The sequence below is a fragment of the Scyliorhinus canicula genome, chromosome 28, assembly GCF_902713615.1.
Source record: "Scyliorhinus canicula chromosome 28, sScyCan1.1, whole genome shotgun sequence".
Classification (NCBI taxonomy): domain Eukaryota; kingdom Metazoa; phylum Chordata; class Chondrichthyes; order Carcharhiniformes; family Scyliorhinidae; genus Scyliorhinus; species Scyliorhinus canicula.
In genome coordinates this window covers 10186454-10199860 of record NC_052173.1, presented here as the reverse complement: position 1 = coordinate 10199860, position 13407 = coordinate 10186454, and the positions used below count along the sequence as shown (strand labels likewise).

The 13407-nt window shown below is 45.8% G+C and overlaps 1 protein-coding gene across 1 annotated transcript in view; it reads right to left on the bottom strand.

The window, feature by feature from the left end:
- The window catches only part of LOC119958096 (arf-GAP with GTPase, ANK repeat and PH domain-containing protein 1-like), a 129441-nt gene extending 116721 nt beyond the window's left edge, over positions 1-12720 (bottom strand). Inside the window, exon 1 of the mRNA XM_038786325.1 lies at positions 10865-12720. Within this exon, the coding sequence (XP_038642253.1) occupies positions 10865-12182 (1318 nt within the window). The 5' untranslated portion in view covers positions 12183-12720. The remainder of the gene's footprint in view (positions 1-10864) is intronic.
- Positions 12721-13407: the final 687 nt, after the last annotated feature.

The window sequence follows — 13407 nt, the reverse complement described above, 5'->3', positions numbered from 1 at the left end:
GGCAGTCATCTTGTTTACAGTGAGTTTTCATTACAATGGGGGAAGGGGGCTGGAGAACAATGGATTTGGCAGCAGGAAGGGGTGACATGAGCCCCCTGTTATACCCGGCAGGACAGAAAGGCTGAAGTGGAAGCAGAGACATCATTCATCACCAAGACGAGTCGCTGTTTGACTTCAGTTTCCTGGCGCTATGTGCCTCAGCAATTCGCCGAGCCAGCTTCTCCCACCCCTGCCCTCCCTGTTAGCACATCTGCTGCAGCAAATCCTCTCCCGGCTGCTTCACACAATTGATTTTCGGAGCTGTCCATTCAGGAACCAAGACTACCCCCCTCCACACCCGACAAAAGGGGTTTGGTTCAACACCTTCTTCATAGCTGCAACTTGGATTTGGCAGAAAAATGCTGGACGAGCAGTATTGTGTGTGTCTGTGCACAGCACTGATTGACAGATACAATCGTGTCTCTCCCTTCTCTTTCCACTAAGAATTCCAGCTTTACTAATGACTGTATTACCCCTGCCTCTCCCCATTGTACTGTTTAAGAACATAGAACATACAGTACAGAAGGAGGCCATTTGGCCCATCGAGTCTGCACCGACCCACTTAAGCCCTCACTTCCACCCTATCCCCGTAACCCAATAACCCCTCCTAACCTTTTTGTCACTAAGGGCAATTTTATCATGGCCAATCCACCTAACCTGCACATCTTTGGACTGTGGGAGGAAACTGGAGCACCCGGAGGAAACCCACGCAGACACAGGGAGAACATGCAGACTCCGCACAGACAGCGACCCAGCAGGGAATTGAACCTGGGACCCTGTTGCTGTGAAGCCACAGTGCTAACCGCTTGTGCTACCGTGCTGCCTTAAACTCAGGGCTGGCAGTTCACCGCACATTAATAACGGTCGATTCCGCAAAGCAGGTACAGAACAGACAAATGTCAGAAGAAAGTACAAAAGTACACCGAGACACCTTGGTGTGGATATCTACTAGCAACAACACATGAGCAGCTACGTCAGAGGGGATAGTTAGGAGATATTGGATTTATCAAAGGAGCTGAGCTGCCAATGTGCAGAGAAATAGCTGGGAAAAAAAAGTTACATTGTCAAAGATCGACAGCATTGTTAGAACTTGGTTTTGGCACTGCAGGTGTGTTGGGACAGCTTTCTGCCTGAAATTCCTCATTGGCAACTGTGCTGAGGACTGAAAGGGCATTTCAGTGACAAGAGGGGGAGTCTGCCTCATTCTGACACACAATTTCACCCCCTTCTCTCCTAATAGAATTCCTGTTGTCCATTCGGCCCACCGAGTTTGCACCAACCGTCTGAAAGAGCATCATACCTAGACCCACACCTCGGCCACTCGAGTTGGGCACAGCTGAACGGGCTCCAGTTGCCCTCTGGCACTTTGCCCAAATCACCATTCTTTATACCTCTGCCAAGACAGTGAATGATGCCAGATTGTTTAGCGGAGTACAATCTGTCTTCCAGTCAGTGCTTGCCATGTTACTGGGAGAGGGATCAGGATAGGTTGATATTCATATAACCCGAACAAGAACCATCATATTTAGGAAAGGAGAAGCAATTGGGCGGGGGAGGAAGCAGTTGGAGGAAAATTGGGAGAAAGAAAAATAGTGCAGCAATCACCGAGAGGTGCAAGAGAGACAGGCAGAAGTTGCCCAAGTTAAAGCACTTTACAGAATCAACACAGTCAAGCTTGGTCTATGTTACTTAACCCAGGTACACAAATGATGTTACCCTCCTGAAACGTGCCTACCCTCACATCAGTATGGATCATTACACTGCTGGGGAGTTTTCAATCTACTGCGTGAAAAAAAGATGGGTATGTTTCTTTATTTACAGCATGCAGTCATTAAACATTTCAATGATGTCTTGGGTCTTGTTTCCCCATAGTAACAACAGGGAATGAAAACATTGTTTGGACAGGTGCCGAGAGAAATATTAATCTTCCTGCCTCCCTGAACTGTGCAATCTGCATCTCACGTTCTGTGTCAAAGAAAAATATCTGCACGAAATAAGCAGATGTCAAATTTCACACCCCACTTTCTCCTGCCTGTGGAACACTCTCCTACATTGCGAATTCTAGCCCATGGAGACAAATGCAGTTTGCCATCGCTTGCCAGCTGCCCTCAATGGCTGAGTTGGTGGCACTGAGATCAGGGGAGACTCCAGGTTAGATTGCTGATCCCAGGCAGAGAGTGTAGAAATACTACAACTGGCTTCAATCTCGTGGGCTAACAGGAGGCAGCGGGTGGATACATTAACCAGGGTTCTCGCTCTACATCACTGTGCAGTGGCCTCTGCCGAGCATTGAGAGAGCGCCTAACAGGCACGGCTGTGAAAGGTACTGAAGGAATGAGAAATATGAATGACTCTTCACCCATTCCTTATTCAGTTCTAGATACCTGCCACTTCATTCAGACCCTCATTAATAATTTAAACTTCACATCCCTGGTGGGCCACACAATGGCACAGACTGGGGCCTAGCCAAGCTGCCCATTAATAGCTCTAGGCAGTGGGCAGTTGAGGGGGCCTCCATCCCAACTGTGTACCCCTCTGCCACAGCTATGCTCACTGCCAGGTGTCCCTGGAAAGGGGGCAGGCAGTGTCTTCTGGCACCATCCAGGCCTTCTATCCCTGGTGGGCATCACAGGGACTGTGGTGTTTAATTGGCCCCTTCTACCACATTTTGTTTTCACGTTTTAAAGTTTCTTTTGATTTCTGCTTCCTTTGCTGCCGTATCCCTTCAAGGAGCTGTGTTTTAATTTATCCCTCAATTTGTTGATTTAGCTGATTTGGTTAGCCAAAAGAAGCACACACCATTGCTGTACATCCTTTACTGGGGTCTGTCGGACTCAATTGCAAGAAGCAGAAGTACATCTCAAAATGGCATTAACACAGCAAACCCTAGGATAGCTGTGTGGGAGAAAAAATGCTTTCATGTGACTCGGCAGAAATTATAGAAAGTGTCGAGATTCTGTAACTGTCCCTTCCACAAAGATTTTAAAATCACGGAGTTAGAAAAACACTGGCTGGGCCCCAGCTGGGCTATTGTGCCCAATTTCTGGTGCCACAATTTAGGAAGAATGGAGAGGGCGTAGAGGAAATTTAGCAGAATGGTGCCGGGGATGATTGACATCAGAGCTTTGTGGAGAGATTGGAGAAGCTGGCATAGAACTCCTTACAGCAGAGAAGGTTAAGGGGGAGATTTAATCAAGATGTTTGAAATCACAAAGAGGGGGTTTGGAGAGAGTAGAGAGAGAGGTTACCCAATGGCAGTGTAACCAGAGGGACACAGATTGAAAAGAATCGGCAAGAAATGAAACGGTTGTGATCAGGTGCTGCCTGAAAAGACTATGGAAGCAGATTCAATAGGAACTTTCTAAAGGTGAAATTGGATAAATATTTGAAGGAGAAGTGATTTTTTCATTCGGTGAAGACAGCAAGGGTGGAGCAGCAGAGGCTGGTGGACTCCACTCTTGAGGTTAACTACCAGTACTCGCCCGATCCTACCCCGGAGTTGCTGGCAAGTAGAAAAAACTGCAAACACAGTTTGAACTATTGTCGACAAGCAGGGCGGTAAGCCAGTTGCTGCGCTCAAGGGGCACATTTTATGAATATGGGGAGAAGGCCAGTCATCCTTTGGCTCACCTGCTTAAACAGCAGGCGGCCTCCCAGGAGGTCTCACAGATACCCAATTAGAGTTGGAATCCTCGTTACACCCTGATGAAATTTAAAAATGTATTGGATTGACACAATCTAGCAAAGCCCGTGGCTTTCCGATTGAATTGCCTCAGGAGGATAGGGGAATAGGGGGAGGTTGTTCCACCAGACTGGTGTGATTTAATTTATGAAGTGAGGCCCAGATAACGAACGCTTCTCTTGGCAAGGCGAAAATATAACATCCCCATTTGGGATCTTGTCCCGGGGGGGTTGATGGGGAAGCATTCACTCTTGCTAAAGTTCAACTTGTACCCAGAGAAGGAGCCAAAAGTGCTAAGCAACTTCATTATGTCATCCATGGAGGGTACTGGGTGGATAATATAGAGAAGTAGTTCATCCGCGTAAAGGGACACCCTGTGCTCCACCCCTCCCCGATCAAACCCCCTCCACTTAACAGAGGACCTCAGTGCTATAGGGAGTGGCTCTACTGCCAGAGCAAACAGGAGTGGAGACAGTGGACAGGCCTGCCTTGTGCCCCTATCAAAGAAGATACTCCGTGTAGATTTGGAACCGTGTCCGCTGGTGGCCATATTCAGTGTCAGATTCGCTGGTGATACGGCCTGGGTTGATAGCCCGGAGGTGAATTTTGCTTGGGTGGAGGCTGGAGCCTCTGCTTGACTGGATAACCCAATATCAATTCTGCATTTGGAGAAGGTCAGTGGTCGGTGGAGAGGTTCTACCAAAGATGGCAGCTATTTATTCCCTTTTTTAAGGAGTCCGTCACCGTCAGCTGTTAGGGGGTTTAGGTTAGTTTTTTTGTATTTAAGTTAATTAGGTGTTGTGTGTGCTTTTGCCTTTTTTTAAATATATATATTTTCTCTTCTGTTGATATTTTTGTGTTTGATAGTTTTGGGTTGTTCTGATTATGAAAAAGTTCTTAATGAACTTTCTTTTTTGAAAAAGGAGAATTTTGTTTCGCTGAGTTACTGTACAGCAGAAACACACACTACACCTCAAGACAGAGATCACCTGCAGATCTCGGTTCAGCCGAGGGGAATATTTTTAAAACTCAGGCAAATCTACATGAGCTGTTCAGCTGCTCTGTTGCTCAGAGCCACTGGTTATACAGAGCAGCTTGTTCATCTCTGTCCCAAAACCATTTAATGGCTCACTCAGTGATTCAATCACTGACACCAGCACTGAACTGGATGAGATTTGAACAAGCAGCACAAGATTTATTTACATTAATATATTTTGATGACAGTTTCCATGGGTCTCCTGAAAATCTTGGTTATGATTGGGAAAGTCATTCTTTTTTATTCCTGTTTTGTTTCTGACAGACCTGGAGTCTTGGTGGTGTATGGTTCTATGGATGCCAGGAATCATGCTTCCTGTGACAATTTAGTTAGCACTAGCAGGCTGTTGCACTCCAGAAGGCATCACAGCTGAGCCCAAACCTGGAACCGCCAGACAAAACCCATTCACTTACATCGTTAAAATCAAGCTCAAAGAGAGGGAACTGCAGGAGTTTTCCTCTCTTCACCTCAAGGGCACTGAGGCCAATTGTGCTGCCATTCATGCTGAGATCAGCTAGCTCATTGCTGGCCTGGGGAACAGGAGGGGGGACCTTCCCACTTGGTCCAACATTGGGCAGTGCACTGCCCTGCAAAGCCAAAGCTTTAACCATGAGTGACAAAGCACAGGTGTATGGAGGCTGCAGTAACATTTTCAGAGCCAGTTCAGAGCTGGATGTTCTTTCCCAGGCAGCTTGTCCTGCAAACAGTGTCAGCCATGGCTCAGTTTCTAGCACTCACGCTCGCTCGGAGTCAGAAAATTCTGGGTTCAAGTCACTCAAGATGCTTGAGCCAGCGCTGAGGGAGGGTCGCACTCAGGTACCACCTTTCAGGTGAGACACTGAACCCACTCTCGGGGGTGGGGAATTTAAAGAGCCTGTGGCATTATTTTCAAAAGAGCGGGGGAAAGACTTCTCCCCTGGTCGCCAATGTGCATCAGTCACAATCTAATTGAATGGTAGAACAGACGCGATGGGCCGAATGGCCTTCTTCTGCTCCTACGTCTTATGGTTTTATCCCTCAATCAACGTCATTATAAACCGATTATCTGGTCATTATCACAGTGCGGTTTGTGGGTGCTTGCTGTGTGTCACTTAGCTGCTGCATTCCCTCGATTACAACAGTATACACTTCATTGGCTGTGAAGCACTTTGGAAAATCCAAAGGCCACAGCAGAAAATGCTTTGGCAGGATGAAGGGAAATTAAAATACAATTTGAAGAGAACAAATTCAATTTCTGAAGATGGGACTCCCAGGTGAACTAGTAGTGAATGGATTGTAACTGATACATGGCGTATTTAAGACCGACAGTCAGAGATGGCTACTGCTGAGCATTGTAAATTAACTGACAAGGTAGTTGAGTGCACTGGAATTTATGCTTTTTAAAATATAAATTTAGAGTGCCCAATTCATTTTTTCCAATTAAGGGGCAATTTAGCCTGGCCAATCCACCTAACCTGCACATCTTTTGGGTTGTGGGGACGAAACCCACACAAACACGGGGAGAATGTGCAAACTCCACACGGACAGTGACCCAGAGCCGGGATCGAACCTGGGACCTCGGTGCCGTGAGGCAGCAGTGCTAACCACTGCACCACCGTGGAATTTATGCTTTTGAAGTCAGAAGAAATGGGTGTCACTTTCAGAAAAATTATATCACATGAAAATACTGTTTCATTTTGATCTGGTATGTTTACCAAAAATATATTACCAATCACTTCCATGAAATGGCTGTTGCTTTAAATGACAGTAAAGATTCAATTTCCCACACGACAATCCTCTAGCCCGGGTTTAATGGCCAATTAGGGACCTTTTTGTGCTGCGGGCACACTAGGAACTGTATCTAAACCCATTGCATGTGGCTCTCTTACAGTCAAAGACATGAGATTTTCATCCATCTATCTGGCTAGATTTTATCCAAGGCCCCAGAACTAATCCACAGCACCATCCGCTCCTGTAAACAAATGGTATCTAACAGACAATATAAAAGTGATTACAAGATTAATTGGCATCAATAAAAGAACGGCCCCTGCATTCCTATCCGTTCTTGATGGGGCCAGTTCCAGTAACCTGTTCTCTCACCGTATCCCTCAGTCATGTCTTTCTGAAACAATATCTTTAATGCTCTTTTCTCCCCATTCAGGATTTTCTGTTCGGTGTCTTTCCCTTGTGGTTATCGCTCTATTCATTTAGTTTTTCGGGAACAGAAATTCTGACTGACTTCACTTGCTATTTCCCAACTTTCCAATGAGCAGTTTTGGTCCCCTTACTGAAGGAAAGATATTATTTCATTGGAAATAGTTCGGAGAAGGTTCACTGGGATGATCCCAGGTGTGGAGGGATTGTCTAATGAGCAACGGTTAAACAGGTTGGACTCCACTCATTGGAATTTGGAAGAATGAGAGGTGATCTGATTGAAACTTAGAGGATTCCTCAGGGGCTTGACGGTAATTGCTGAGAGGCTGTTCCCCCTCATGGGAGAGTTTATGACCAGAGGGCAGAGTCTCAGAATAAAGGGGAGCCAATTTAAGACAGAGATAAGGAGGAATTTCTTCTCTCAGAAGGTTGAGTCCTTGGATCTCGTTGCCGCAGAGAGCTGTGGGTGCAGAGTCGTGTGTATATTTGAGGCTGAGATAGATAAATTCTCGGGGCGGCATGTGGCGCAGTGGTTAGCACTGGGACTGCGGCGCTGAGGACCCGGGTTCGAATCCCGGCCCTGGATCACTGTCCGTGTGACGTTTTCACGTTCTCCCCATGTCTGTGTGGGCTTCACCCCCACAACCCAAATATATGCAGGGTAGGTGGGTTGGCCACACTAAATTGTCCCTTAATTGGGAAAAAAAATTGGGTACTCTAAATTTAAAAAAAGATAGATAATTTATCTTGATCAGTAAGGGAATCCAGGGTTACGGGGGAAGGGGAGGAAAGTGGACGTGAGGAATGTCAGATCAACCATGATCCTATTGAATGGCGGAATAGGCTCGAGATGCCAAATGGCCTCCTCCTGCTCCTAGTTCTTTTGGTCTTAACTGGTGCGCCCTAGTATCGGAATCTTTCACCACATTGTGAACCAATTGCTTCACTAACTTAAGAACATCAACTCCATCACCTCAAACTCTTTTCTCTTTCCCCAAGTAAACAAAGCCAACAAGTTTAACCTTTCCTCATAAGACAGACTCCTGATAATAATAATCTTTATTACTGTCAAAAGTAGGCTTACATTAACACTGCAATGAAGTTACTGTGAAAAGCCCCTAGTCGCCACACTCCGGCACCTGTTCGCAGAGGGAGAATTCAGAATGTCCAATTCATCTAACAGCACGTCTTTCGGGACTTGTGGGAGGAAACCGGAGCACCCGGAGGAAACCCACGCAGACACGGGGAGAACGTGCAGACGCCGCACAGACAGTGACCCAAGCCGGGACTCGAACCCAGGTCCCTGGCGCAGTGAGGCAGCAGTGCTAACCACGGTGCAGTCAGATGTCCAGGGCTGCCTACAGTCCCACAAATGGACTGAGCATAATCTTATACCAACAGGGTTCAGCTTTCTTAGGGCTGTATTAGTGTTCGCCTTTACATTCTCACCTGACAGTCATAAAGTCGTGGATTCAAATTCTACTCCAGGATTTGAGCCCATAATCTCCATAATCCAGGCTGACATTCCAGTGCAGGACTGAGGGAGCACTGCACTGTTGCCAGGGCCATCTTTCAGATGAGATCCCATGGCACCACTTAAAGAGGAGCAGGGGAGATCTCCCTGCTGACCTGGCTGATATTTAATCCCTCTACCAATATACAAAAAAAACTAATTATCTGTGGTCACTATCTCATTGCTGTTTGTGGCTGGAAACATTTCCTACAATACAACACTTTAAAAGTACTTCATTGGCTGTAAAGTGCTTTGGAGTATCCAGAGGTCATGAAAGGCAATAAATAATTGCAAGATCTTTCTTTACTCAATCTCTCTGCAGCAGAGTCTGTGTTCATGGTATTGGGAAAGAAATATCCAGCACTGTCAGGCATGGTGTTGGCAGTGTCGTAAGATTTATCCACGGCAATGTTTATCCGTCTTGTGTGATGAGCCACATGACTATTCCATTTAACACAAGCCCTTTTTAATTGTTCCCAACTCACCCACCATGTGGGAGAGCGGGGCACTCAACCTGCTACCAGGCTTCTGCCAAATCCAGGTCCAATTGATAACTAAAAGAGATGCACACGAGCTTGCTCCTGCAAACAAAGTGCCTCATCCTGCCCACCCACTCCCAATTGCATGACTCAGATACCAGTCTCTGGCATTACACTGACATACTGCAAACCTATGTTTAAAATAAAAAGGTTATGGGCAGGATTCCGGTCTGCCAGCCCTGTGTATCTTGGACTCGTGCCCTTCGCTGGCAGCTGGATTATAACTACCCCACACCGCCGGGAAACCCACTAGAGGGGGTACCCGGCCAGCAGAAAAATTAAAATCGCAACAACCACAGAATTCCAGTCCATGATTTACGCATGAATGCAGGAATTACAACATGGAAAGCTGTCCTTTTGGCCTAACAGGTTCACATTGGTGTTTATCCTCCACACAAACATAATCCTTATCCTGCGTGTGCACTCTGCTTCCAGATTCTGTTAGCCATCCTATCCTTCAATCATTCTTGTATTGTTATTTATTTTTCATTTAAAAAAAAAATACATTTAGAGTACCCAATTATTTTTTTCCAATTAAGGAGCAATTGGGAGTGGGTAGCACGGTCACACAGTGGCTAGCACTGCTGCCTCACAGCTCCAGGGTCCCAGGTTCAATTCCGCCTTGGGTGACTGTCTGTGCGGAGTCTGCACGTTCTCCCCGTGTGTGCGTGGGTTTCCTCCGGGTGCTCCGGTTTCCTCCCACAGTCCAAAGATGTGCAGGTTGGATAAATTGGCCATGCTAAATTGTCCCTTAGTGTCAAAAAGGTTAGGCGGGGTTACTGGGTTACGGGGATAGGGTGGAGGCATGGGCTTAAGTAGGGTGCTCTTTCCAAGGGACGGTGCAGACTCGATGGGCCGAATGGCCTCCTTCTGCACTGTAAATTCTATGATTCTATGAATTTAGTGTGTCCAATCCACCTACCCTGCACATCTTTGGGTTGTGGGGGTGAAACCCACACAGACAACGGGGAGAATGTGCAAATTCCACACAGACAGTGACCTGGGGCCGGGATCGAAACCGGGTCCTCAGCGCTGTAGGCAGCAGAATCATTCTTGTATTTAACATGATTTCTGTTTCAATCACTAACTCCAGCTGTGCATTCCACAGTCTCACACAAACCCGGTGTAAAAAGGTTTATCCTGCTATCGCTTCTAAAGCATGTAATCTTACATCTACGCCCTCTTATTCATGGCTCTTCAATCTTTGGAAACTGTTTTTATTCACTCTCCTTCAAAATGTTAAACACCACTATCAAATCAACCCTTAACCTCTTCTGTTCAAAGTGAAATAGCTCAACTTTTCAGGTTAAAAGAATTGTCACTTTTGTGGGTGACACTGATAAAGCAATATTTATTTCCCTTCTTTAATAGCCCTCGGGGCATTAAGAGTCAACCACAATGTGTCGGACTGGAGTCACATGCCAGACAGGGCAGATAGGGTGAAACCCTGAGACCCAATGATGGCTGGTTAAACACCACTTTTGTGTAAACCCCCTGTTTTAATCTTTGGCTGTGCTGAGTTAGCCAATGATCCCAGTCAGCTCCCCTGGAGTTGGGGATAGAGGAGGAAAAACTATATTAGTGATGTATCATGTACACAGTCACGATAGCCAGGGTTCCTGTTCCTCCAGCTAGGGTGCATGCTAGTACATGATTGGTGAGGACTATACCCAGCTTGTCTATGATGCCTCCTAGGATTGAACCAACTCTTTACTGCCTAGACTCATGCATGTAGAATGGTCATTTAGCTGGAGTACTGGAGGGAACCCACAATAGCCTACTTGGATTCAACACTTTCAATAGACAAAGGAGAAAATTGGGCCAGGGACATTTTTCCTTCAAAAGAATATGATCTTCTTTGAAGCCAGGGACAAACATTAGTAAACTGATTTAAGAGTAAATTGTGTTAATTTTGTGCTTACTTTGGCTTGAGGAAGGACCTTTGGCTCCAGCAGCAAATTCCTTTTGATTTAATCCACTGCTTGCAGGCGAGGCAGACACAGCACCCACGCTCTTGGTGAAAATTCCACTGATAAATTTTAACATCTTTCGATCCCGTGCATTGCTCTTGGTTCTCTCTGGTGTTGGGATGTCTCGGCTTTGCTCAAGGTCTTCAGCAAGGGTATGAATGTCACTGTTGTCCAAAGTTCTGCTCTTTCCTTTCCCTTGTTCGGTTACTGCCTGTGTAACTCTCCTGTGGAGCATCTCCCCGGTGCTCCTTAGGCTTTCCACTCTGGAATACTTCCTGCTGCTCACTTGAATTTTCATCTTCATTTCGTTCTCTTGCCAAGACAGGCAGTTCGTATAACGAAGATTCTTCTCCTTTTTCCCTGAGGTTTTTATTTGTTCACTTTTACCCTGGTTGCCGCTGGAGCTTCTCATCATCAGACCTGGGCTCTTCTCCGCAATCACAGGCAAGGATAGAGGCTTCGGTTTTACATAGCTTTTCTCCACATGTTGAGAAGGAGTCACAGCTTTTTCTAGTGGCAGATCCCTTTCGACCCGAGCTTTCCTCTCCACTGAAATATCGGGAAATTTACTTTTCAATGTCTGCTCTAGTACAACGAGAGGGCTTATGGCTCTCTCAGTTTGAGCTTTCAAGACTCCTCCTGTTTCAGATTGTCTTGGATCTTCACCTTCAGTCTGTGTTTTACCATGACTTTTCGCTGAAACCAAAGGACTGGCAAGATTCTCTTTGATCTTGGCACTGGCGCATAACTGGCATGGTTGAATCTGACCATCATGATTCCTGTCATTGGCACCATTAAAATCAGTATGTCTGCACTGGCCTGTGAACTTGGCCTGGAGTGTAGAAAAAGGCAACAGTCCTACATTTTCAGATTTATTTCCAGATTTGAACGATTGTTCATCATGAGGTTTGCTCAGAGATTCCTCCACGTCACCCCTACCTGATCTGGCACCATCACCCAATTCTTCATTTCGAACACTGAAGCTGCTTTGATTATCAATTGCTCCCGGTTGAATTGGCTCAACATTATTTATAGCTTTTAACCTCCAATTTTGGGGTGCTTGAAGTCCCTGGCCAGAAGCACCTTCTTTGCCGTGCAATAAAGAGATCTGCTCTGCTGTCTTGGCGCCAGGCTCCTCTTCCGACGAGGTGGCTTTGTCCCTCTGACAAGTCTCACTCCCACTGCCTCCATCGCTCAGAGGCTCTAATTTCACTAGCGTGAGAGAGATATGAAAAGTAGTCCTTCGTTGCAAGATTGCTCCTCTGTTCATGGGTTCAGAGTACGAAGGTAGCACAGGGCTCTGAAAGGCTCATGGCCCCTTCCCATCACAGCCCACCCATCCGGACAACAATTCTATGTGTTAGGCTTCTTGGAATCCACGATGCAATACAAAAGGAGACATGCTTTGCGCTATAGAACAGAGATCATCCGAAGCATCAAACATCCTCATTACACAATACAGACACCCCCCTTCCCCTCCCTTACCACAGCTGCAGCTCCCTTTCCAAGGTTTCCGGACATATTCCTATTTGCATATCAGGTGCCAAAACCAAGTGGAGGAAATACTGAACGGGAGACAAGAAAAGATACAAAAACATTTCAACGCTGAAAAATAACGAAGCACGCTCTAATTCTGAGGAGGAAACCACTGAAATCCTTTCAACACTCTTGGATCAAAACAGCTTGATGAGATAATGAAGACACCAGAGTATACATTGAGAATTCACATTGATTCAGACCTGAAAAGATCAGTGGGGGTCTTCTGGAAAATGTGGACTGGAATACCCATCCCCTTCCAGCTCCAAGGAAACAATGTCTTATGTTTAATGGTTACCTCCTCTCATTTTAGCCACCCCCCTCCCTCACTAAAACACCTATATTAAGTGTTCGGTCATTATTTAAGAGTGGCAGAACTGCCGACTAACATGCAAGAGAGGTGGAAGGGGGGAGGGGGGAAATAAGTTGTTCGGTGTTAATCGTTTGTGTAGAAATCCATCCCTCATTTGTCAGTAAGGCAATTACTGCGGGTGAAGCAATATGGATGCAGGATGACACATCCCACATTAACGGAAAGAGAGCCAGCAAGCTGTTTGTGTGAGCTACAATTTACAACAAAAAAAACACACTCAGAATTTCAGTCAGAAAATGGGTGGATACCATAACCAGGTTGACGGGCAGGAGAGAGACAGCAAAGGAGAGCACACACAAGACAGAACCTCCTAAAATCATGGGAAAGACTATAACTGTCAATCTCAATAACAATTTAAGTAAATCACACTGCAGACAGGAATAAAACATCCTCAACATCAAATCTAACAAGTTAATCGGCTGTATACGTCTCAAAAAAATGAAGAGAAATGGTGTCGGTAATACATCAAATAAAAATAAAATAAAGTCAATTAAGTAGTGACTTGTGTGTTAAAACAGATTTTTAAAAAATAGTCTGCCTCATGTCAGACGACAGCAGTCAGAATGTTTGGTATATTCCAAAATAA